The sequence below is a fragment of the Orcinus orca genome, chromosome 4 (genome assembly GCF_937001465.1).
Source record: "Orcinus orca chromosome 4, mOrcOrc1.1, whole genome shotgun sequence".
Lineage (NCBI taxonomy): Eukaryota > Metazoa > Chordata > Mammalia > Artiodactyla > Delphinidae > Orcinus > Orcinus orca.
In genome coordinates this window covers 92401382-92428750 of record NC_064562.1, presented here as the reverse complement: position 1 = coordinate 92428750, position 27369 = coordinate 92401382, and the positions used below count along the sequence as shown (strand labels likewise).

Below are 27369 nucleotides of genomic sequence, written 5' to 3'. Positions count from 1 at the left end.
TGGGCAAGTTTTTTAACTACTAGGTGCTCAGTTTCCTCATCTGTAAAACAGAATCAAAATGATTGTACCTTTCTATGATGACTTTAAGACATGTCCCCAAATGCTTTGGCACTGCTCCCATGGAGAGGTGAGGTCTATATCTCCTCCCCTTGAAGATATATTCTGTGCTTTGCCTGACCAATAGAATATGTTGGAAGTGATATTTTGTCAGTTTCTAAGTCCCAGGCCTTAAGAAACTGACAGCTTCCACTTCCTACCTCTTGGGACACTTGCTTTTGGAAGCCAGCCACCATGCTGTGAGGAAACCCAAGCTCCCCCAAGAAGAAAAACCAATGATAGTCATCAACATGACAACTATGTTATTGAGGTATCTTAGAAGTAGACTCTATAACCTCAGTTGATGCTGCATGGAGCAAAGATGAGCCATTTCTGATGAACCCTGCCCAAACTGTAGATTCACAGGCAAAATAAATGATTGTTATTGTTTTAAGCCACTGAGTTTTGTGGTAATTTTTTATATAGCAATAGTAACTGGAAGACTACTTCCTAAAGTCATTGTGAGGATTAAATACATTAACATGTAAAACACTTAAAAGGGTATGTAGGAAAAGATAAGCACTATAAAAGTGTTTAGGCATCACCCTGATAGAACTACACTATCCAATAGGTAACCACTAACCACAAATAGTTACTTAAATTTAAATCAATTAAAAATAAATAAAATTTAAAATTCATTTCCTCAGTTGGACTAACCACTTTTCAAGTGCTCAATAGTCACACGTGGCTAATTGCTTCCATATTGGACAGGTCAGATGAAGAATATTTCCATCATTGTACAACCCTGTTATAGACTGTAAAGAATCACTGAAGAGCAAAATGTTGACTGGAGACTCTACTGTGATCTACCTCAACAATTTAATTAAGAATAACTTTTAAATCACAAAGTAACTACTCACAATTAATGCCTAAGATTTTTGTTAACTGAGGTAGGCTTAGCTTTCTTTCAATTTACACTAATAATTTGCTTAGAGATACTGTGTCCACCTTTTTTCTTTATCCCCTGCTGACTCATACCTGAATTCTGACAAAAATATTTATTTGAGTCCAAATTAATAGTAAAGGTTGTCATAGCATTATTTATAAAAGTCAAAAAACAGCAACGACCTGCATATTTGATAATGGGATAATAATAAAATATCTAAGTCAATCATTATCTATCCATTTGATGGAATAACACACCATTTAAAACTATTTATGAAGATTTTGTGAAGATATGGAAACACACATGATTCAGTGTTGAATTTTAAAAAGTTGGATTCAAAATCTTACATACAGTATGCTCCAACTAGTAAAAAAAAAAAAAATGCATGAAGGCATAAAATGTATGAGAAATGACCAAAGTAATAAGTGATTCTGGGTAATTGAATAATAGGATAATTATTAATTTTATTTTTATGCTTTTCTGTAGTTTTCTAAAATTCTTATGTATGTATTATGTGTACCAAGGCGGTAGACGCTAAAAAAAAGAAAAAGATACAGAGCAGAGGTTGTCAGCCATTTGGGAGTCACAGATCCCTTTGTAAACCTGTTGGATGCTATGGTTCCTATTCCAAAATTGTGCCTCCAAGTTCTACAAGCTCTAGATGCTAGGTTCATATAAAGGCACGTGATTTGATAAGGATGATTCCCAAGTTTCTGCTTGAGTAACATGGTGGACATTGGTGCCATTCATTGAGATGAGAAATACCTGAAAAAAAATCAAGTCTGCATGGTGCTATGGGTTGAATTTTGCCTCACCCCCAATTCATATGTTGAAGTCCTAACCCCAAGTGACTATATTAGGACATAGGGTCTTTACAAAGGTGTAAAATGAAGTCATTAGGGTGCGCCCTAATCCCATATGGCTGCTGTCCTTTAAAAAAAGGGAAATTTGGAGATAGACAAGCACAAAATAAAAACACCATGTGAAGGTAAAGGCAGAGGTCAGGATGATGCTTTATAGAAGCCAAGGAACATCAAAGATTGCCAGCGAACCGTCAGAATCTAGAAGAGAAGCACTGAACAGATTCTTTCTCAGAGCCCTCAGGAGAAGAAACCCTGCTGACCCTGATCTTGGACTTGTAGCGTACAGAACAGTGAGTCAATAAATCTCTCCTTTTTAAGTCACCCAGTTTGTGGTACTTTGTTTCAGGGGCCCTAGCTCATATACTTTTGTGGAGAAGACAATAGGACATGTTCGGTTTTGAACATGTAGTGATAAAGGTAAGCACGGAGACATCCAGATGGAAATATCCATTGAGCAACTGGATCTACTCCATGAGGACCTGAGGAAGAGAAGCCAGGGTTCTACCTTAGAACAGAGAAGAAGTTTCCAGGAGGAATCAGCAGTCAGCTAGGTCAGATGCTTCAAGAGAAAGTAGCTAAAATAGGAAGGAAACATAAAATGGTACATCCACCATGGAAAACAGTATAGCGCTTCCTCAGAAAACCTAAAAATAGAACTACCAAATGATGCAGCAATTCCATTTCTGGGTATCTATCCAAAAGGAATGAAATCAGGATCTTGAAGAGATAGCTGCACTCCCATGTTCTCCGCAGCATTATTTACAATAGCCAAGACTTGGGAACAACGTAAATGTTCGCTGATGGTTAAGAGGATAAAGAAATGTGACATATACATATAATCAAATCCCATTCAGCTTTAAAAAAGGAGGAAATCCTGCCGTAAAGGACAACAAAGATGGACCTGGAACACATTATGCCAGGTGAAATGAGCCAGTCACAGAAAGACAAATACTACATGATTCCACTTACATGAGGCACCTAAAGTAGTCAAGTTCATAGAAAGAGAGTAGAATGGTGGTTGCCAGGAGCCAGCTTTGGCGGGGGCCGGGGTGGGGGGGTAGTTGCTATTCAACGGAGATAAAGTTTCAGTTATGCAAGATGAATAAGTTCCAGATATTTGCTGTACAGCATTGTGCCCTCGGTTAACAATACCGTATTGTGCACTTAAAAATTTGTTAAGAGGGTAATTCTCATGTTAAGTGTTCTTATCACAATTAAAAAAAAAATAAAGAGAGAAACACCCTAAGAAGAATATTTAGAAAGAGTATTGAGAAAAACTCAGACAAATTGGGCCACATAGAAGTTCCAGAGAATACACAGAAAGCCTTTAGTTGCTGAATCAGAAAGTAACTTGAAATTTTTTTAACTTTCCCCTTGTTGCACTTTGCTCCCTTTCTGTTTCCCCATAGTTTCTTGAAGTAACTTAAAATCCTAAAATAATCTTTAAAATCCTAAAATACATACATACATCATACATAAAATGAAAAAATAAATAAAATAAAATAGGAAGGAAAAAACGGTTGGCAGGAGATCTTTGTGGCCTTGGAGGGACCAGTTTTTCATAGACCAGAAGGTGAGGCTAGATTCCCTGCGTTGAAGAGCAGAAACAGCTCGGTTTGCTCTTTCTAGAAGCCCACTATGGGCATTACGAGTAAGGGAGTTCACTTTCAGCGTGAAGGGAAGAAATTTTTATTTGGAGTTTTGAATTTTTTTAAAGTGGCTGAAACCAAAGTGTTTATTTACATGCAGAAGAAGCCAAGGAGCAAAAAGGAGACGGATTAAAAACTTGAATAGGAAAAAAGATACTTCGTCCTGAGGCAGGGTGTCCATGAGTTTGTTCTTTACGTGGATGGAGGGAAGGTGAGCAAACAGATGCCTGAAGATGAGAGATGGCATTTCTTGAGAACTAGAGGGGCCAGAGAAGAAGAGGGGCTGACGGAGACAGTGAGGCTTAGTGGAGAAACAGAAGGAATGTGAGAGGCCAGTGAAAGGACTGCAAGGCCATTCGGGGCACAGCTGAGATGTGCACCCCAAACCTGTAACTGGGTTAACTCATGCAGGGTGGGCCACCGAGCAGGAAAGAGAATAAGAGACCCAAGGGAATCAGACACGAGGGATCAGGGTCAGAATGGGAAGTAGGCTGAACCAGAGGCAGGAAGGGGATGGTTTCAGGTGGGAGTTTTCCAGAAGTGATGGAAGTCCAGCTCAGACTAATTTGTTATACCTCTGTAACTACTAACAATAAGCAACACCACATTTATGAAGCATTTGCAATCCAGCAGTAAGCCAAGCAGGGAATCTTCACAATAAACTTATGACATAGTTACTGGTATTCTCCCCACGTCACAGATGTGGAAAGGAAGCACAGAAAGGTCAAGGAGCCTTCCCAAGGTCACAGAGCTACTACCTGTCAGTGGCTGGATTCAAACCAGGCAGTCTGGATCCTGCCTGCTTGGACGCTGCTTCCTCTTACCTGAGCTGAGGTCATCATTTACCAACTCTTCTGTTAAAATGCTAAATGTTGGTTTGCTCTTACATTTCACAACTTAGATTAAAGGCTCCCCACATCGCAAAACTATGGATTCCAATTAGCACAGCAGGAAGGAGGATGTTTTGAAAATGCCCACCACCAGACCTCAGAGCAGCTTACCCGATGAACAACTGCAAAACTCTATTTGTCCCCCCTCTCTGACCTCCCTTCCAACTCCCAAATCACAGCCCACCTTATGCAGACCACAACCTCGGGTCCCTCAGCCTCTTCAAAACAAGCCCATCACCTCGTCTCCAGTATCCTCTGCACACAGCAAGAGCCATAGAAACAGAGAGTTCTCAGCTCTTACTGATAAAAGTGATTCTCCTCCACATTACAAGTAAAACAGGTCCAGCAAAAGCCAGCGGTTATCAAAATCGTTAGCGTTTTTCTTAGACCCAGCCAGGTTTGGTTAATTCACCGTATTTTGAAGACCCACTACGTACTGTGTTTTGCCAAGATCCTATTGACAAAGTCACAAAAGAAGATGTTATATAAAAAACATTAAGACAGCAAGAAACTGAGGAAGAGGTATGAGGAATGGCTCAAAGTCAACCCAAAAAATCAAAAGCAGTTTTCTAGCTTGGATTCCAAGTAATACTTGCATTTCCAACTGACCCCGATGGTCAGAGGAGCTGAGAAGAAATGGCGCAGAAATGGCATTCCTTAAACCCAGTGGGCTTAGCTCGAGGGTTGCTAAAATACACATAATGGGGATGACGGTAATAACCTGAGACTCCAGATAAGGAGGCCCTTGTGACTTCTCCCAAGCAGCTTTGTTCCAACCAGGGCCAAGAGCATTTTGATGGTTCTGATAGCAATTCTTCCTCTCCTATCAGGAAAGGGTGTACATTCTCAGAAGCTAGGGTTTCCCAGCAGTGACCCAACAACTCTGTGATGGGAAAAGGACTTGGCTGGTAAGTAGATAACCCACTAAGCTTGGCTGGAACCTTGCTTTTAAACACACAGATACACACCCTATTTTTTTTCAGCAAACATTCAAATCACAGTACCCAAAAGTAGTCTATTTTTGATTTAGATTACTGACTAAGATAGCTAGATATGCATTTCTCTAAAGGGGTTTTTCTTCCTCCAGCTTTGTCCCCAGCTACCTCTGTGATAATAAACAAGTCCCTTCACCCCTCTGCACCTTGGTTTGCTCAGCTGAAAAATTATGTGCTGGACTTCCCTGGTGGTGCAGTGGAAAAGATTCCGTGCTCCCAAAGCAGGGGGCTTGGGTTTGATCCCTGGTCAGGAAACTAGATCCCTCATGCATGCTGCAACTAAGAGTTCGCATGCCGCAACTACAGAGTCCTCGAGCCACAACTAACACCCAGCGCAACCAAATAAATATTGAAAAAAGAAAAGAAAATTATTAACCATTTAAAAAATATTATGTGCTAAAACCAATGTCCTTCCTGGTTCTCAAATTTCCATACTCCCCAACCTTTTCCAGCCCTATCCACATTCACTCTGGGTTGATGCTACTGGAGAGGAAAACACAAGCCCACCCTCCCGTGTCCACAAGGCAAAACCCAAAAAGCTCGAAACAAAAAGTTTTATACCTCATTTCATAGCAAAACCAAATCTGACAAATTCATTGGTAGCAAAACCTGCTCTGATCTGACGTGAGGCTATTTGCAACCCCTATTCCGCTGAGTCTGCTGCAAAATCATTAATATATTTGATTAGATCTCTCGAGGGGGACCTACATATTTAGAGTTTAGGCCATGGGCCCCAAGGGTTTCTGACAGTCACGACCCTATGAGGTGTGTACTATTATTTTAGAGAGAGAAGCTGGAGGTTAGGGAGGGTATGTCACTTGCCCAGGGTCACATGGTTGAAAACTGGTAAGAGCCTGGAGGAAAACCCAGGCAGATACTGTTTCAGGACAGAGCCTCTCAATCCTACCCTGGCAGAGCTAAGATCTACTAGCTCCTGAAAAACAACACCCTTTATTAAGCTAATTGTTTAAACACGTTTTAAATCAATTATGAACACTAATGAAAGGGGAGAATGCAAAGCAAACTCCACAAAACAAAATCATCCCCAAACTGTTTCTGGTTTTAGCTGTGGGGATAACCGAAACCGTAGAGCTTTTAAGATATTCCCCCAGTGCCAGTGACTGAGACACAGCATTTGCCCAAATTTTAAAAACTTAAAATGTATGAAGAGAACAAACGAGCTTATATGGAAACTGGAAAACAATGGAAGTCAGTATATAAATAAGTGCTAAATTTTGTAGTGGAACTTCAGGCAGCTGCCAACTTCCAGATAAGCAGCTGCTACTGTCCCACCCTCCCCAACTCCGCAGCTGTGACTAGGCAGGGAGGGACATCCAGACAGGACCCACCTGCCCAGAGTCTACTCACCCATGATACAAAGTCCCTCCCGAAGTATACAGCTACTCAGTTACCTCTATCTTGTCAAATTCCTTGAAATGCTTCCCTGATGCTGGAAAACTCTTGATACTGGACAGCAAAAACCACTAGGGGAACAGATGGAGGCCCAGAAAGCTTCCCCAGCAAAACATGCATAAATCAGCAATGTCCAGCTATGAACCCCTGATTCACAGATGCATTTGGCTAAGAGGTCCCTGTACCCTGGGGCTGGGGATCTGGCCAAAATGGAGAGCTCAGGGCAGCAGGGGCACCCCAGGATCCAGAGACAGGCATTAAGCATGGGAGAGGAAAACAGGGAGGGGCGAGTACACAAAGATTTCAACATACTACCTATGCCCAGAAAAGTTCCTTCCCTCCCCCAGTACTTGGCTAAATGTGGCTTCAAATAGCTTTTGTTAGAAACTAATAGGACAAAATCCGGTTAGTAAACCTTGATTGGAGCCTGATTCCAAATTCTAAACAATAATAAAAATTTTAAAACAGCAACAAAGGATATTTTGAGGTCAACAGGAAAATGGCGTAGACAGTAGTACAAATTTATTGTTTATTTTTTTAAGCTATGATCATGGTATTGCAGTTATGTTGAAGGAAGTCCTTAATCCTACAACGTGATGGCAGAGGGATTTAGGGTGAAATGTAACACTGTCTGCAACTTGATTTCAAATAATTCAGCAAAAAAAGTAGGTAGATAGAGGTATGTGGATGGGTGGATGGGCAGATAGATAGATAGGGTGAACAAGTGAATATGGCAAAATATTGAAACCAAGTGGTTAGTGTACAGCAGTCCACTTTACTATTCTTTCAACTCTTCTGTAATAAAAGTTCACTAAGTCCCATTTTATCATTTTTTAAATACCCTTTATGGGAGCCTAATTATTATTTTTAGTGGGAAAATGCATTTCAATTTCCAACCCAATTACTCAAAAAGGAATGTCTGGAGCACAACCCTTCCCTAAGCTGCAGTTCCTTTGTATAAGTACCTTAGGAGTTGAGAAGGGAAGTAATTAGTGTGGATCCAGGAAGAAAAAGGACTTTATATTAGGTTTCAAAAGAAAAACTTAATTTGGCTGGACAAAAAAGAGAACAAACATTCTTGACGGGCAGGAGGTTGTGGGACAAAACTGAATTACTCCTGAACCCCAGGTAGCTACCAGAACAGAGAACTGAAACTGGGGTGATGTCAATATAAAGAAACAAAGACACAAAAATTATGATGGAAACTATAAATATTTACCATCTCAGGTTTCCATTCGGACTAGAAGGGGAAAACTAACTTTGCAGAGTAAGAGAAAATCCCTAGCATTCTCCACAACTGTCTTGGATTTACCAATTCTTCAAGAGCACCAAAAGATTGAAAAAAACAGAAAAGAGCTACAGCCCCACAGCTACTCCTTGGGAAGGGATTCAGTTTAGGACACCAGTGCTTTGAGAAGTCAAGGATCTCAACTTCTGGACTCTTCCTGAATCTCCCAGAATACCTCAAACAGTGGTTTGCATTCAGATGACACAGAAGGCTTATCTGACCTGAGCTCACCCAACATGGGGCAAGGTCAGCTTGCCAGTGTCTGCACTGGGACACAGGCCAGGAAGTCACCCACCATGCCTCTAAGACAGAAAAGGCTGAGGAGTCCCAAGGGGAGAAGAACCCCACATCGTGGGGTCCTCAGAGAGGGGTATAAGCGAGGGCGATGCCTAAGGGGCTGCAGGGCAGGAGAGCTCAGCAGTTTAGACCCCAGCTGAACCTCCCCCTCCTCTTTTCCTATACTCCTACCCCTTCCTCTGCCTCTCCTCTTTCTCTTGCTATTTTCAGTGTTGTCCATTTGAGGATTTTTTTGTCTTTAGTTCTGTAGCACTCTCAGTTTCCTGGAGATGGGGTGGGTGGGTAGCTGGAGGACAGGAGTGGAGTGAGACTTTGACTGTAGACCCTTCCTCACCTTTCAAATTGTAAATTACATCAACTCAAGAAAAATTAGAATTTTTTAAAAGACATTTGCTTGATATGTCTGCAAAGCAATGGACTTCAGAGATTCAATAATCACTTCAGATTCTTTTCTAAAGGTGGTGTGTTATAAAGAATGAGTTGCTCCGTTAAGGTAACTGTAGGGCAGCATTTACCGAGTGTTTGCAGTGCTTCATGCACAATTCCATTTCATTTCCACATCTTAAGGTAGGTTGTCTCATTACCCCCATGTGCAGATGAGGAAAATAAGGCCCGTGGAGGTTCAATAACAAGTCCTAACATACAGTGGGACAGGATTCAAGCCAAGCCTTGAGACCCCAGAGCCCTGCACATTTATCCACATTGTTTAGCAGCGTCTGTAAGAGTGGAGATGGGTTTTCAGTTTTACCTAGTAAGTGACACATGCCTCACAGTAAACAGGTGGGTTAAACCATCACCAGTTGACCACAGAGTTGGGCTGGAGCCCAGGTCTGCACCCCCTCGAATGCCCTTAAACTCTAAAAAGGTGCCTCTCGCCAAATGACCCTATCATGTGTGATAAACATTGGAATCTGCATGCATCTTGTTAAATGTAAGAATCATCTTCATGAAAAAGTGTTAAAGTCAGCTACAGCAAGATAAATTTGTATTGACGTCATTTTTTAAAATATTCTCAGCAGCATAAAATTTCCCAATATTAATTTCTACTACAAAAAGCAAAAGATCACTCTAAAGTAGAACTCTATCTTACTGCTCCATAACTATTATGAAAGTAAAAGGAAGACTTTTTTCTATCTATTGAAAAGCATCTTGTTCACAGGTATGTTTTCACATTATTACTCACAAACTATTATACTTCGAAGCAATTCAATAGTTGTCACAAACATAATTTGTGCTAACAATGTTAGTTGCATGGCATCTAAAAATCTTTCAGAAAGGAAGAAGGAAGGAAGGAAGGGAGGGAGGGAAAGAAAGAATGGAAAAGGAAAAGGAAAATCTTCAATCACATATATTATTAGCTAGAGACATCATATAAGATATAAAAGTTTCCACTCAGATGACACTTGATGCTGTCATTGTCTTATCTGAAATGTCTAATCCCAAGGAAGTAGACAAGAGGGTGGATGAGATCCTCATTTTGCAAATAAATCAGTGGTCTAACATGACTTCACTGGGGAGATACAGAAATGAGCCAGGCAGAAGAACCAACACTCAGGAGCCACTGACAGCGCCCCCCCCCACACACTTCACTACAAGCACATCTCTCGGGCATACTGTGGTCAACGTTAGGAAACCCAACGTGGGTGACAGAACTTGCAGGAAAAGGCTGATTTAAGCCAAACACTCCTGTTTCCCCAAGTAGCAAGGAGAATGTCCTATCATTGTACCCTGAACCCCTGTCACAGTTCCTGGAACATAGTAGGAACACCTTTAACTTTTGCCACATGCAACCTGTGAATTGTGAAAGCAGATTCCATCCTTCCAGAAGGGTTCCTCGATTACTGATCAAGTGTCCACTTTCACTGCAACTGGATCAGCAGTTTTGTTAAGATGCTATTTGGTGGGACAGAATGTCCAATGCACTTGTACCTTCATTTGCCAAATGCTGACAGTTTTTAAAAACTTATATAAATAAGTTCTTTTCAGAGCTGGACGACTGATACATCCCATAGCTTTACCCACTTGTTGGGTAAGCCCTTTCCAAAAGATGTAAATATACCAGCAAACCCCTGTATTCATCAAAATCAACAGAAGGTTCCAGTTAGCAAAGATTCAAAGGAAGGCCACGAATGGCAGCATGTTCCCAAGCCCAGCTTTGGGAACTGGCCCTCCACTGGATTTTCCCAGGACTCCATCATATTCCACACTGCCGCGTCCGTCAAGGAGCAAAGCTGACATACCCTCACCAAAGGCGCTGCCCTCTTTCCACAGGGATGCAATCCCTAACTGATCTGTTCCTGAACATTCCTCACAAGAGGCCAAGCAGGGACTAGGTTAGAAATTATTTAAACTACGGGAGGACGCTAACCAGCAAGGGCCAGGACAAAACCACCAAATGGGGAGAGGACAGGCCCGGATAGTCTGTTTCTAGCAGAAACTGCAAGAGGGGGGCCCAGGGAGGAGGGGGTTCCCTTACGAACCAGTGACTGCCCTGGAGCTCCACAGAGAGGGCACTGACTCAGAGGACCAGGCCACCAGGAGCTAGGTCCCCGGTTTCTGGCTAAAACCCACCCCTGCCAGGGTGGGAGTACAGCCAAGTAATTTCTACCACGCAGAAGACAACACAAACTACCCACGTGGGAAAACTAGGTGTGGTGCCGAGCCGGGTGGGCTTCAAAAAGGAAAACTGTCGGGTGACCGGCCCTACAGAGGGAGAGAGGGATTTAGTGACTGATTCTCCAGGGGTGTGTTGGGGGTTCACCATCCCACATCCAGGGCCTCTGGGAGTTCAACCACTCTACCACCATTCACTAAGAGCGGCAAACCTCTACCAGTGCTTATTTCTGAGCTGGGCGTCTTTACTCCCGTTATCTTTTTTTTTTTTTTAATCTTCAGGACTCTTAGATAGGTCCCATCTTAGAAATGGAGACATTAAAGAACAAAGTATTGAGGTCAAGGTCACTCATCTGGGGAATGGCCAGGATTTGAACCAAGGTCTGTTGCAGGCAGGGCTCAAGCTCTCAACCAAAGCTGCTCCCTAGAAAGAAAGAAGGCAAAAAGCAGAAGCTAGCTTTTTCTTGCTTCCTGCCTGTGAGACCCCAGGCAAGTCCATTAACTTCCCAGTGACCCAGTTTCCTCATCTCTAAAATACAGATAAACAAAAAATAAATAAATAAATAAAATACAGATAATAATAGAATGGTTTCTGAGCAGTAATGATATGAACTCGGGTTTAGCCAGGGTCCTAGCACAGAGTAAGTGCTCAATAAACATTAGCTAGCATTGCTGTGATGCTCGTTATCAGTGGTAATAAGTGTAAACACTGCTATCCTCACAAAGCTTCCAGCTCAGCTGGGAATACAAAGCCAACAGACAGGAATAGACACTGAAGCGTGTGAGCCCAACTGGAGGGACAGAGTTAAATGTGGGGGGCAGAGAAATACCTTAAACCCTGGAGGTGAGGGAGCAGCTGCCCAAGGCAGCACTGCGGGGGCCAGTCTGTAGCTCCCATAACGCTGACTTCAGTCCAGTTTCTCTTCCTTCCAGGAACAGGAAGGGGTAACAATTAAACAGAAAACTACAAAAGTCCTAAATGCAGGGTTTTCCAATTAGTCACAGGTTAAGTCAGGCAGTGTTCCTGCTAGACAGGCACGTGGCCAGCCTCGTGCGAATATGGAAACTGGCGAGCAGAGATGGTATATGTGGAGGGCCATGGTCCCCTCCTGGGGAAGTCATGAAGTCCTCTGCCTGCCGGGAATTCTCCCCTGGGGCTGTTAGAGAGAGCAAAGGAACAGGAACTAAGATAGAAAATAAAGACCATTTCGGAAAAGGCAAACAAAGGCAAGATTAAACAGAAGTAATTAGGAAAACCCTAGATATAGAGAACCTGATTTAAGGGGAATAAATGAACGTCAGTAGCCTGAAACTCAAATAAGAACTCTGAAAACCAGTAGCAAGGGTAAGACACCTAGAAAAATACTATTAATATTAGTCACGTACCGATGCATACTTTGTAATAATTACTATTCCAAGCACTTTACAGGTATGAACTTGTTCAACCTTTACAATAACCCTATGAGGTAGGCACTATTGTTTTCAACCCCATCTTACAGATAGGAAAACTACAGCACAGAGAGGTCAAGTAACTTATACCAGGTCACACAGCTAGCCAAGTAGCAGAGGTGAGATTTTAATCCAGGCAGCCTGGCTCCAGAGCCCCATACTCTGTGCTCAATTGCCTGTGAGAGTTACCAGTTTTGATATTCAGTAAAGTTCCACAAAACGGGATTATCCATAGCTCATCTCTATGTTGAGTTAGTGTTTTGAGTAGAATAATCTATGAGTAATCATTACTCATCTATTTCAATAAGAAACCTAGAATGAGAGAATGGTTTTCCCTAGCGAGTCAACTATTGGGAAGAGAAGGTGCATTTAAGTTATAGTCTCTCCAGGTCAATTTATCTATTTTTTTGGCATTAAATACCTATTTCAAAAGAAAAAATCCTGCTACCATTATAAGAAACAAAATCAAAAAGCCATCTGATCTACACTCCACACTGTTGAAATTGCTGATTACTTATTGAAAATCCTAAACTTCCCTTTGTTTAGGAAACTATTTGTATGAAGGGATCGGATTTGCCATATCCCTTTGCCAAAATGATCAAAATTGTTAATAAAAAATGTTAAGTGAAGAAATAAACACAAAGCAGTATTCTGAGCTAACATGATCTCAGTTTTATTGAGACAAATTTTTTTTTACTTTATTTATTTGGCTGCGTTGGGTCTTCGTTGCCTGCGCATGGGCTTTCTCTAGTTGCGGCGAGCGGGGGCTACTCTTTGTTGCGGTGCTCGGGCTTCTCATTGCAGTGGCTTCTCTTGCTTGCGGCTCTAGGCGCGAGGGCTTCAGTAGTTGTCGCTCGTGGGCTCAGTAGTTGTGGCTCACGGGCTCTAGAGCGCAGGCTCAGAAGTTGAGGCGCATGGGCTTAGTTGCTCTGCAGCATGTGGGATCTTCCCAGACCAGGGCTCAAACCCGTGTCCCCTGCATTGGCAGGCAGATTCTTAACCACTGTGCCACCAGGGAAGTCCCATCTCAGTTTTTTGAAAGAAAAAGTACGAAAATGTTTACACAAAACTACGGCACAGAGAGGTCAAGTAACTTATACCAGGTCACACAGCTAGCAAATAGCAGAGGTGAGATTTTAATACAGGCAGCCTGGCTCCAGAGCCCCATACTCTATGCTCTATTGCCTGTTTTCTCTGAGTAGTGAGATTACAAGTTATTTTTATTTTCTTTTTAGTATTTTGTATCTTTTGTTGGTGGAACTTGGGAGTACATATTTTTTTCTTTTTTGCCTTTGAGTATTTTCTCAAATGCCTTTTTTTTTTTTTAATATTTATTTATTTGGCTGCGCCGGGTCCAAGTTGCGGCACATGGGATCTTCGTCGCCGTGTGCAGGATCTTCCTTAAGAAATGCAGGCTATCTTAGTTGCCGGCATGCTAACTCTTAGTTGTGGCATGTGAGATCTAGTTCCCTGACCAGGGATCGAACCTCGGGCCGCCTGCGTTGGGAGCACGGAGTCTTAGCCACTGGACCACCAGGGAAGTCCCTTAAATGTCTTGATGGCAGTCACGACAGTTGTTTTTTTTCTAAACTGCAGATAGAAAGTCAATAAGAACTTAATTCCTATTAAGTTTGAACCATATGAAACTGTTGTCACTGTAGGTCAAAAACAGTAGAATATTGGTAATTTCCTGTGGTTTATCCTAATAGTAATATTAATGCTGTGGAGGTAAACCAAAGCACTGAAAATCCCTTAGTGAGGAGACTACCTATAACTGCAATCCATAATACTTACGTACTAGATATTTCCACTGACTGAAGGCAGAGAAAAGGCTATGAAATCTTTGGTCTACACCTTAGGAGAGACGGGTCAATGGAAACCACAGAGTGGTGTAACTTCTACTTTATTACACTATAAAACACAATGTAAATACATAAATAATAAGGCACTGGCCTGATAACTTTTTTCTTTCCCACTATAATTTTTTCTTAAAGGACTTTTCAGTCTTTAAATAGTAAACTATCATAATTTCAGAGAATATTACAGCCACAATGTTTTAATATTATGCATTGATATTTCACAATAAGAAAGACTTGACTGCTTCATTTTCCAACAACTAATTCTCCATCACCAACTGGGTGTCCTGCAATGCAATTCATTTCTGACACCAATTGCCTGGAGTTAGTGCAAACCCCACGTTAGACACGGGCTGCAAATGGCATCTAAGCACTTAACCAGGCTAACCCACTACAAAGTCAGGGCTTCCCATCATCTCCCTCAGGTTCGACACTTTGCTATGATGGCTCAGGAAAGCGCTATACTTATTATTATCATTTTATTATAAAGGATACAACTCAGGAACAGCCAAATGGAAGAGACGTGTAGGGCAAAGAATTGGGGGTGGGGAGGGGAAGTAGCGCAGAGCTTCCATGATCTCTCCAGACCCACCACCCTCCCAGCACATCCATGGGTTCACCAACCGAGCAGCTCCTTTAGCCTCCTTGTTTCAGAGTTTGTATCAAAGTTTTAAGAAATTTCACTACATAGGCATGATTAATTAAGTCACTGGCCGTTGGTGATTAACTCAATCGTCAAAACCTCACCCCTCCCTGAGTTCAGCGGATACAGCTAAAAGTTCCAACCCACTATAATCATGAAGTTGCTTCCTCTGACAACCTGCCCTCATCCTGAAGCTATCTAAGTGCCCACCAAGAGTCATTCATTAGGGTGAACTCAGATATAGTCTAAAGGCCTCATTAAGAATAACAAAAGACACTCTTATCACTCAGAAAATTCCAAGGGTTTATGAGTTTTGTGCTAGGAACATGGGACAAAAACCAAATATATATATACACACACACACATATATATTCACACACACACATATATATATACACACACACATATATATAGCCTTTATTATACCACATTGACTCAAAGTCAAGAGTCTTATTTATATATCAAGGTGCATCACTGAATGACATGGAAAAGATCAACTACTTTATCATATGGTTCAAGCAAAAGAATTCTTCCTTCCTTGAAGACTCCCCGCTTCCTATCCCACCGGCTCCCAGGCACTAAGACACACCAAGTCCTCTGTCTCTGTAAGCACTATGTCCATAATATGAAGGCACCTAATGTACACTAAATTACTTTCAAGTGAGTTATTTTTCCTCCCCCAAATCTATTCGGTCACGTTATAAGAAATCAAGGGACTAAGAAAACGGACTTGCCAGAAGTGACAGAGAGATAGAGCCCTTAGCCAAGCAGGGTTTTATAAATCAACGCAGTGTTGATCTGCATATTTTATTTAAAGACACGACCCTAAACACTGATGGCCAGCACTGCCCTCCTGACCTGGGCTCGCCTGGAGAGAGAAGAAAACAATGAGAACTTGACCAACAATAGCTAGCGCAAAAGCTGGACATGCACAACAGTCCTCTAAAAATAAATGTTAAGCAATGAAGAATTCAAGAGGCAAGATGATTTACACAATTTCAGAGGATTTACTCTAGCCTTTACCATTCATGAGCACTTTCTGGCCTTCACACCACCAAGACGATTCACTGCACTTACTTCATAATTCTAATTTCCCAGCAAACTTGGAAAACTTGTTTCTATCTATATATCATATGCATGATATTAAACCTATACACTATATAGGTCATATTTGTATTACTTACAAAGGACTACATTATTCGTTTGATCCTCCAAACAACTTTGAGATGTATAAAGAACAGGTATATTCATTCTCTCTTCCTCTCCTTCCCTCCCCCTCTCCCTGCCCACCCCCAACCCTCCCCCTTTTCTCCAGATGAGGAAACAGCACAGCAATCTCAATGGCCTTGTTGAAAGTACTGGGGCCATGTCTGGTACTCAGGTCTTACTCAGCTCAGCATCTGGAGCTCTTCCATCACACTGCAATGCCTGAGGGCCCTTCTGGTCCCCTGTCCTGCACTGCACCCCATCCTTAGCCCCCAACTGCTTGCACAGTCAAGCACCTAGTTTCAGGAGCCCCAGAGCCTAGCCTCAACCCACCCTCTGCAGTCTCACCAGGTCTGCACTGACCTCTCCTGACCTATCTCCACACCTCTGCACAAACTGTTCCTTTTGCTGGGCTGCCATCCCCACACTCCCCTTTAAGGTCTGCTTAAAATGCCAAGTTTTAGGCTCTCAAGGCTTTTCCATCCCTTCTATCAGAAGGAAAGTCTCTCTCCTCTGTGATCCCACGTGGCACTTCGTCTGTAGGTCTCTGATGATACCAAATACATCCTCCGTTATTCTATAACAATTTGTATTCATAGCTTATCTCCTCTCCCTTCTCAATCACAAGTTAGTAGAGAACGGAAACCAAGTTTGTTGTTCATTTTATATACCTACACAACACCTAACAGTACCTCAAAGAAGGCCCTCATTTTTAAATGAATTGCATGCTGTTTGTATGGAATATCTACCTGTTTTACCCGCAAAGACTATCAAGACACTGACTTGGCAATCATGCATGGGAAATGAGTTTTACCTTCAAAACCCAGCTTCCTTGGCCCTATCATCTGGCTTTAAGCAATAGCCCATGCCTCTTTTTTTTTTCCTGTGGGTGGTTGTTTTGTGTTTTGCTTTAATAGTGGAGGAGGAGGTTGGAAAGAATTGAGGAAGCCTCAGAAGCATGCAGGCCATACAACTCTATAGCACAAACATGCAAAGAAAAATGAAGGAATGCCTGTTCATTAGCCATCTGCCACTTCACCAATGCCAGGAAATTCCGGGCTGCCGTTTCTTGTAATGTGAATAATTCACATGATTGTGTTGGAGACTTCCAGCTATGGAGAGCCATTGGAATATCTGAAAATTAGTGTTCCCGAGTTATATTGTGAGACAGAAAACCCAGTGAATTCTTCCAACTTCTACCCGTTACAGGAATCTCAGAGAACCACATTATGTTCATATATGCATGCGAGAGGAAGGATTGGCATGTTACTGATATTGAAAAGAATTTGTTGTTTGTTTGTGACCCTTACCTATCACGTGACATGTTATGTACAGGTTCTTTATAAATCTCCGACTACTAGCTAAACTTAGCTGGCCACCTAAGAAGGGTAATGGCATAATTGTTTAATCTGTGTCTTTTCAGGAAACTGAAATAGATTTTTTAAAATATCTCCCTCATACCAAAATTTTATAAAAATCATTTCAAAATCTAATGACATGTAAATTGAATTAGTCCCTTCAAATATTTACTCTAAAAGTAATTAGACAATTCCTGAAGAATTCCTTGGATAATCACTCATTTTCCACTAAGAACAAAATCTACATTCAAATAATAAACTGCCTTAGTTTTCTCTTTCAGTAGATGGACCTACAATGAAAAAGTAAAAAAATAATAATAGTAAATAAATATAAGGCCATCCTTCCACCAGTAGCGCTGAGCATGGAGTACATGTAATTTCACATAACAACAAAGAACATTTGAGAACAATGAACATATACATAGCTTTGGCTTCCCCTCATCTAGGACTTGAATGAGACATTTCACTTCTCTTCATCTTGGTTATCCCTCTGCACATCTGTTTCCTCATCTCTACAAAACAGAATAGAGCAACTTGCTCCTCATAGAGGTTGCAAGAAATAAACCTGATCAAGTAATCAAATATTTGAGTGTGTTTTATGTGCTCTGCTGTCTAGTTAACACAAAACACAGTGGAAACAACTGCCTATGATTCTGTGTTAAATAACATACAATAGATCCAACATGTATTCATGGACTCGAGATGTATATTCACAGGAGATAAAATCACTGAGAATGCCTAGGAAGGGTTTCCTGGAAGTGTTATCCTATATCTCAGCTTCAAGAATGGGCAGGAAAACAGGACGACTAGCCCATGAAGATGGGATGGATTTCCAGGTTAAGATACTTAGAAAGCATCATTTGGGAAGCAGTTAGAAATGCAAATTCTCCAGTTCCTTCCCAGACCTACAGACACTGGAGGAGGGGGAGAGCGATCTACCTGTGTTTTGACCAGCATTCTAGTTAATTCTGATGCATGCTCAAGTTTAGGGACCAATGCTATGGCTTTGCTCGTTCTCACCTCCTCTGTTCCACAACCATGTGTCCCCTTCACCTGACTAATGCCGACACTTTTACGACTATAAATTCAAACTTCATTTCCTCCAGAAAGTCTTGCTCAACCTGTACTCAACTCTCGTCCCACCCCCAGCCCCAGATCAGGTACTCTGACCCAGTGCCATACTTTCCTTATCAAGGTAGTAATGACATTTTATCATTATTGCTTGTTTAATCATCCTCCCTGATAACCTGCGCTGGCACTGCAAAGGCACGGACTGTGTCTATTCTATTCGCATCACTTCATCCTAGTGTCTTGCACCCCAGTAAGGCACTTGGCTAATATTCGCTGAATGAGTAAATAATTTAAAGAATTAACCTGTGAAACGAAGGTATAAAGGAAAGGTATAAAATATTACAAAATTGGGAATATGATATATATATACGTAAAACTAATAGATGCATTTAAAGTACTGGTGTAGCAACACAACTGAATTCAGTTTGTCATTGAAAAGAACTTCACGAATGGATTTGAGTTTTGAAAACCTTTGCACTGAAAATTTTCACTAACACTTTCAAATGTGTTGATGTTCCAGCATATTCACCTGATAAGGCAGTACTTGCTTACTTTTTTATTGTCATTCTTTTTTTCTCCATGACCAGAGTCTCTGCCTCAGGCTTTCGGAGCAATATAGCCCGCGGAGGCTGACAGACAAAGCAGTCTCTTTCCATTTCGGGAAGGGAGATGGAGGAGGAGACTTACAGCTAAGACTTAGGGATGATTTTGGAAAGCGTAAGTCTTCACTTTAGTATAAAGAAAACACCTTGGGCTGAGTCAAAACACCTGGATTCCACCCCTGGCTTCTTTCCTTCCTTCCTTCCTTCATTCCAATGTTTTTAAGCATCTGCTCTGTTCCGGGTCCTGTGCTTGGATCTGGGCCTTGGACAGTGACCAAGACACACACACAGGCCCTCCCTCACCAAATCTAACGTTCTGCTCCTCGACTATGGGCTACGGCCCTTCCTGATTCCCGCTGGCTCCTGAACCTGAAGCTTCCCCATCTGCAAAGGGAGGGACGAACTATAAGAGGAACACTGAGTCCCCTCTGACGCTAACATTACGTGACTAAGAACAACACAATTACTCACAGGAGTCAGTTAGCCAAAGTCATTCTCCTCAGGGCCTGCTCACCCCAGATCCAGAGAGCTGAGAAACCAGGCCCCGGAGCGTAAGGACCAAGTGCAAGTGTAGACCTTGCCAGAAGCAGCAAAGCGGGGTCCACTGAGGTGGAGAGACAGCTTTCATACAGTGGGAAGCGTCCTAGACAGAGTAAAGAATCCCCTTAAGACCTGGCTAGGCTGACTCAGTATCCTCGTCTGCTCAATAAGCTTTGAGGAGATCATCAGCCTTAATGCTACAGGGTTCTACCTCCTCATTCCAGCATGTGTTTCCCCCGCACCACCAAGAAACTAACTCAATATCCTACCTGGAGAGAGCATCCGATCCCGCAAGTTAAGGGCTCAGACCCAAAGACTCCCCACCGCACTCCCCAGCCCCCCATCCGTCAGATGCCAATGTTAAGTCCAGGTTGTCACCTGTACTTCTGATCAACTGGCTATAGATTGAAGGTTCCAATGACCCCCTCCTTGAGTTCAATTAATTTGCTAGAGTAGCTCACAGAACTCAGGGAAACATTCTGCTTACTAGATCACCAGTTGATTATAAAAGGACACAACTCGGGAACAGACAGAGGGGAGAGGTGCACAGGGCAAGGGATGGGGAAAGGGGTGGGGTTTCCGTGCCCTCTGGGTGCGCTACTCTCCACACATCTCTTTACGGTCACCAACCCAGAAACTCATCAAGTCTTGTTATTCAAATTTTTAAAGCACTTAATCTGTGGCCCTCCTCCTGCCTCCTCCCCTTCCCTCTGGGAAGAGGTGGCTGGGTGAGGCTGAAAGTTTCAACCCTCTACTCCCACCCTCCTTCAGGTGACCAGCCCCATCCTGAGGGTATCAGGGGTACCACCCTAAGTCCCCTCATTAGCATTTGCTCAAAGGGGGCTCCTCACAAAGAAAAGACACTCCTATCATTTAGGAAATCCCAAGGGTCTGAGGAATTTTGCATCACGAACTGAGGACAGAGACTAAATATATTTCTTATTACACATATATTATACATATCATATATTATATATTATTATTTATATTATATATATTTCTAATTATATCCTACTTCAACATAATATTCACCGGTGAACAATGAGAAGATGAACAATGACCAGTTCAACCCTGGATAATCAAACAGGATGTCAATGGGATGATTACACCAATCCTAGGGGAAAACTGTCAAAACTTTGTGACTGTAGCTACAAAGCCACCGGCTAAAGAAAAACCAGTTGGTGAATTTTTCAAAATTCTTCCCAAAGAAACTGCCACATTCTATCTACCCTTATAAAGATTAACGGTTTCTTTCTTTTTTTCCTTTTCTCGTTCGTTGCCTAATTTTGGTAGCTAATGGCTCAGCCCCACATATCCCCTGCACCCCGAGAGAGCTCCCTGCCAGGCTCACTGGTCCCTACTCCTCCCCTGGCACCTTGGCACTGCCCAACTTGCTTCCTCAACCTCGTGCCCATGACACCGCAGCCTCAGCAGCCTGCGCTCAGGAGCCATATGAGTCAGGGGACACCTCAGGCAACGGCAGAGAGCCCGAAAGGAAAATTCTGGAGCGGCCAGCAACTTTGTCCCATCTGAGAGCTATGACAGATAGTATTTGGTTAAGGACAAAGTAATAATAACATATATTTTTAGCATTTACTACATGCCAAACACTGCGCAAGGCACCCTTACATTTTTATCTCATGTAATTGTCACAACGATGCCAATGAGGCAACTCTGCCATATTTTCTCCTCAACACAGATGAGGAAAGTGGCTCAAAGATTTCTTTGCCCTCTGTACAATAGGCACTTTCTTAGTAGTTGGAATGCAGTTATACCCAGGGGTGTGCAAACAAAATGGGGGGAGGGGAGAGTCAGGAAGAACTGGAAGCTGTTTGGGATCCTGAGATGAACAAAGACAAGAAGTAAGGAAACTTGGGGCACAGCAAAGGGGGGATAGAAGATCCCTGAGTTCAACAAGTTTGGCACGAGGATCCTCAAGGTGAGATGACTGGGCACGGGAACTCAGTTTGCCTGGGGTATCCACCACCCTCTACCAACCTTCCCTCCCCAAAAAGTCCCTTGGGCGGATTCCGTTTCTTTTCTCCCTTACAAAGAAAGCTGTGTCAATAACTGGCAGAGGAAAGCAGAGTTTCCATTATAATGGGCTCCCATCCCTAAACCCACCTAGAACAGACGAAACCTCAGCTTTGCCAAAGTATCTTTGCTTTATTAGATTCCCCACTAAAATACCAAAGCAGTGCTTCTTTTCACAACGTGCCACTCATTTGAGGAGTTCTTTTTCTCCATAGGGTATTTTACTATTTTGAGCAGTTTTACACTTGGCTGCCCGCAAACAAGAGCAGATGAGTCACGAAAGAGGAAATGCAGGACCATAATCCCTTATCTGAAAGCCTGGAGGTCAGATGTGCCTCGAAATTCAGACTTTGTAATTCTAGAAAGGTAACAATGCATTTAGCACACATTATGTAACACTCAGAAATCAAACTCATTAATATTACTGCAGCCAAAACTTAGCAACATTCACACTGGTTCAGGTTAGGTTTCACCCACCAACGAAGTATGCAAAAAGCCTCAAAAATCTTCTGGTTTTCGGAGTTTTTCAGATTTCAGAATTGTCCGTAAAGGATTACAGGCATGTGCAAATGGCTCAAATATTATACTAGAAGAAAATAGTCAACTATTAGTAATCAAAGACATACACATTTAAACAATCAAGGTATAAATTTTTGCCTGACAATTTAGCAAATATGTTTTTCAGAGAAAATGCCAATGGTATGAAAAGTGAGTCTTTTGACCACTGCTGTGAGAATGTAAACTGGAACAACCTTCAGGTCACTAAGGTTGGTGGCATCAATGGCCTCAAACATGAATACCTTTGACCCCAACATTGCCTTTTCAGGAACCCATTTTCTATGGAAGTCATCGATATCCAGACAAAGTTTTGCATAGATGTTCACTAAACAATGACTTTTAAAATTTGTTTAAAAATAATTAGTGGGGCTTCCCTGGTGGCGCAGTGGTTGAGAGTCCGCCTGCCGATGCAGGGGACACGGGTTCGTGCCCCGGTCTGGGAAGATCCCACATGCCGCAGAGCGGAAAAAAATTAGCAAAAACTAAAATCTAAAATGGAAGCACAGTGAGGTAGAAGACAGAGAACCATGTAATGGAATATTATGCAGCCACTTTGTGAGTGTGTAGGGAAATGGAGAAGCCTTTAAGTATAACATTAGGTAAAAAATGCCAGGTAGAAAAGTATCTTTGCATTATGATCCCCTCCAAGTAGAAAATACATACAAAGACCAGAATGAAATAGGCTGACAGTGACAAGTGTCTTGGAGTAATGAGATCAAGCGTTATTCTCTCTCTTTCCCCCAAAACTTTAGATCTTTTGGGGAATTATCCAGAAATACCAAGAGCACTGTATTTTAGCTGAGGAGAAATGGGAAAAAAAGGTTTGGCTACTTAACTCCCAGTCAATGGCAGCAAACTCATGAATCTGAGGTGTCACTCCAGACTTTATATATTTACAATGAACCTATGACTGCAAAACCCTCACCACTTCCAGAATGAAAACATGTGTGGTCTACATTTATTAGACAGTTGTTCAGTTGACATTATAAGTCTAGTCTAATGGGAACTTTGGGTAAGAAATACAGGAAAAAAGATACACAGGATAGAAGATATATACCACTCTGCCATTTGCCAAGACCTTTCAGAGACACCAGCTCATTTGCTCCTCACTAGCAGCCAGTAAGGCAGAAAAAGATAGGGGTTGGCACACACCCATTTTCCAGGCAAGAAAATGGAGGCAGAGAGAGCCACACTCCAGAAAGCGGCAGGCACACTTCAAGTCCAGGGTTCTGACTTAGAGCTTGGTGCTCTTTCTACTCTATCATGCCATTATCCTATTAATGATTCTTTATAAATATCTTACAGTAAAAAGAAATTCCTCACTCTAAAGAAAAACAAAATGATTTGGTAACAATAATAGGCCTCAGAATTGAATACCTGTGAGTCCACGTCAAAATCCAACTTACACAGGTAAGTGACCTTTTCAAGTTAACTTCTCAGAATTCAACTTCCTCATCTATACATGGAGGAATAAAACTATATAGCTGACAGGATGTTGTAAGAATTAAATGATCTGAGTACTTAGACCACAGCCTGCCACAAAACAGGTATAATAAACACTGCATTCCTTCCTCTGAAAAGGGCCCACAGTGTACTAACTGCAGATTCCAATTTTAGCCAGACTCACTGTTCTCCCTGCTTTCAGCAGCCCACCAAATCTTTAGAATTTCCGAAGTAACTGCCCTAAAATTCTCAGAAACAACTCAACATAATAGTTTTAACCAATGACAATTTAAAACATGTTTGTTTTGGTGTCAAATAACAACTCTTTTGTCCCAATGTGTAATTAAACTTCAACATCAGAGACAATTTTTTAAAAAGTAATAATGAAAACTTTTTTCTCTATCACCTGGGGCTTTGGTCTCTCTCATTCAAATGCGACTACTGAAACTCCCAAATAGTTTGATTTATTTGGGGGCGGGGATGGGGTGGGGATGGGGAGATAGGGAAGGACAGGCACGCCTCGAATTTTACATTTTCTCTTTAAATGAAATTTGGGCAGGGAAGCCCAAGCTCCAAGGAGTGCCTTCTCAAAACATTCTGTCCACTGACTAAGATTAATGTAAATATACAGCTAGGCAGCTACCTGGCCAAAGGAGAACCCAGAATTTAATAAAGCTTATCGTTAGCATCTAAATGAGGAATCAGGAGGCTGGATGGAAGCCCACGGAGCCCCAGGAGAGGGCACCTCTCATTCACCAGCCCCTGGTCCTTTTCAGCCCACTCCTTACTCAAAGGCCATGCCCACTGTCTGCAGAGAAACTAAGCCCTAAGTAACCAGAGAAGTTAAAAGACATAAATAAGCCAAGATGTGGAAAACCATCCCTTCTGGTGCTGGTGGTATATAGTTTCGAATGCTGCTTAATGAGAAGCTTAATGAGATTCTTAAGCTTAATGAGATTCTTCTACTAGGCAGGAAGTCAGAGACTTTGCCACTACCCACTGTGCACTTAACTGTCCTTCTTTTCTCTACTTCCCATCTTCTGATAACCCCATGTTTACAATATTATGATGTCCTAAACTCCCTATCTTAGAATCTCAACAAGACGGCTGAAGGTGATTTCTTTTCTATTTTCTCTCTGGGGAGCAGTGCAGTATAGTGCAAAGAGAATGAACTTTGGAATCAAGCAGACTGGGTTATCAAAGATAAAGATACACATAGACACACACACACACACACACTCCCCTCCTAGTGATTCTGCTTCTTGGACTGAATGCTGACGGATACGCTAGCTATGTGATGTTGGGCCAATTGTTTAATCTCTCTGGGCCTCAGGTGCCTCACTGGAAATAACTTGACAGAATTGAGAAATAAGTATAAAAATGAATATAAAGTGCCCAACTCAAAGCTTGACACATAGCAGGCACTCAACATTACTCCCCATCTTTCTCCCTGCTTCCCTAAAACATTCCCTACAAACATTAACACTATCTTAGGTTCCACGGGGACCAGATGTTGGCTGGTCAGGGCATCTTTTCATCACAAAACAGGTCTCAAGTCACACTGGCACATTTGTACTCCGTACCCTTTCCTTTTTAGATACCTCATTCTTCTAAAGTGTTATACTGTGTAATTAAGAGTTTTGTCATCACATTCCAGTCCTGAAAGCTGTGTGTTGCTCAAAGGTCCATCAAAACACAAACTCACTCTACAGATGATTTCTCCTGCTATGACTGATTACATGCATCATGTGCTGAATTATTAACAGTTTCCCTCCCAGGTCAAGCTCTTCAAATTCTGGAGCAACTGACTGTAGCCCTCTAAGTACTGTCTACAACCTGGGGTCCAATTGGAACCTGATGATGCATCTACCTGTCTCAGCAATGAAATGCAGGGTGAAAACCAAAATCTCCCATCCAATAATACATGTCACTAGCGGCCATTTCCTCAGGGTGGATGGCTGAAGGAAATACAGATCTGCTAATAAAGACTCAGGAGACATATGTTCCCTTCCTAACGTATTCTGATTTCTACGAAAAAGTGAAGGCCAGAGTGATAAGCCAGTTTAAAAGCTGTAAGCAAGTGGATTCTTCTTAGGAGTGAAGAGCGGTATATGTGTTTCTATGGAGGAGATAGTTATGGTTGGAAGGCTTCCAGTTATTGCCTATTATTTGGACTGAAGAGGAGCTGCTCAAGCTTGGAAGAGCTTGCTGACGTAAGATTCCAGGCTCTAGGAACCCCAGCTGGACAAGAAGGTATACTTTTTTTTTTTTAAACTACTGCTGTAAGGTGGCAGTTAAGAAGGGGCTCGGTGGCAAGGAATCCCTGGTGTCTATAATTATAAAAACAAGAGTGTGAGAAAGGACTTCCGTAAAAGTTACACCTCCTCTTAGATTTCAATTAAAAACTGCTCCAAGTTCATCATTGGGGACAGCATTTTATCATCTCTGCTGGTGGCTTCCTGCTCTGACCACAGAAGGTTCCTTTTGTAGTGACAGGAATCAACTCAAAGAAGAAAAACAAAAAGGTAAGTTTACAAACACGCCTTCCGTTTTTCCAAGCCTGACTTATCCAGGATATGTGGGAGGAAACCAGAAATCCCCAACCTGTTACAAGAATCCATCAACCACGAAAATAAATTAAAACTTGGAAAGGAAAGAAATTGTAACTCCTCAAGGTTTTAAGATTTAAAAAAAAAAAAAAAGGAGGAGGGGGAAGGCGGCGACAGCGCACCCGGTGCCCGGTGTCACGATCTTCCGCTCGCGGGGCCTTTGAGGACAAGAGCAGGAAAGGGGTCCGCAGGGCTCCAGGTTGCTCGGCCCGGGCGGAAGGGCTCCCGAGGAAGGCAAGAGTCGGCCGGGTCCCTACACGCCAGACAGCTCAGAGGTGGGGCCGGGGGGTAACAGGTCCTCGGAGGAGGGAAGGCGGGAGCCGAGCAGGCTGGGAGGGGCGGGAGCCATCTCCACGCGCCGCGCCCGGCCCGGGCCACCCCCAGACGGCCAGATGTTCAGCGCCGGGATCCTACGGCTGTGCCAGGACCAGGGCAGCTCGAGGAGCAGCGGGACTACAGTCCCGATCCCTCGCCTCCTCCTGCGCGCCCCGGCTGCTACAGGGCACTCACCCGGGGCCACGAGCGGCGAACTCACGGCGCCTCCCACGAAGACAGCTGCGGCGAGGACAGCGGACTCCAGGAGTCCCGGCGGAGCCATCGCCGCGGCCCTTCGCCCTCCTTCCCCGGGGCGCCCCGTCCCGGGCTCCGGCACGAAGAGCAGCTCTGGAGCCGGCGCGCTGACAGACTGTCTGGGCTCAGCCCCCGCGCGCTGTGCACCCCGCCCCACCAGGGACCCTCCCCTCAGGCCCCACCCACCTCCTCTCGGCCCTGCCTCTCCCAGTTTAGCCCCCGGCTCCGCCCGCACTGGCAGGAGGCACATCCAGTGACCCCGCCCCCGGACCCGCCCACCTCAGCCTGGTCCAGCCTCTCCGCTTCGCCCCGGCTTCCTTTCCAAGTCCGTCCGCAGCTCCCGCCTCCCGGATTCGGCCATGGCCCCGCCCCGTACCCCGCCCACTGGGCGAGGCCCCTCCTGTCCGCTCGCTCGTTCCCTTTCCCAGACCCTCTGTACA

At 43.0% G+C, this 27369-nt stretch overlaps 1 protein-coding gene across 2 annotated transcripts in view; it reads right to left on the bottom strand.

Annotated features, from left to right (window-relative positions):
• Nucleotides 1-27071, bottom strand: part of RELL1 (RELT like 1) — a 71348-nt gene extending 44277 nt beyond the window's left edge. The window contains exon 1 of one of the 2 annotated variants that reach the window (XM_033421640.2): nt 26870-27071. In XM_033421640.2, coding sequence (XP_033277531.1) covers nt 26870-26957 — 88 coding nt within the window. In that variant the 5' untranslated portion in view covers nt 26958-27071. The remainder of the gene's footprint in view (nt 1-26869) is intronic. The other variant, XM_004266229.3, reaches the window with a different exon arrangement.
• Between the last annotated feature and the right edge of the window lie 298 nt (nt 27072-27369).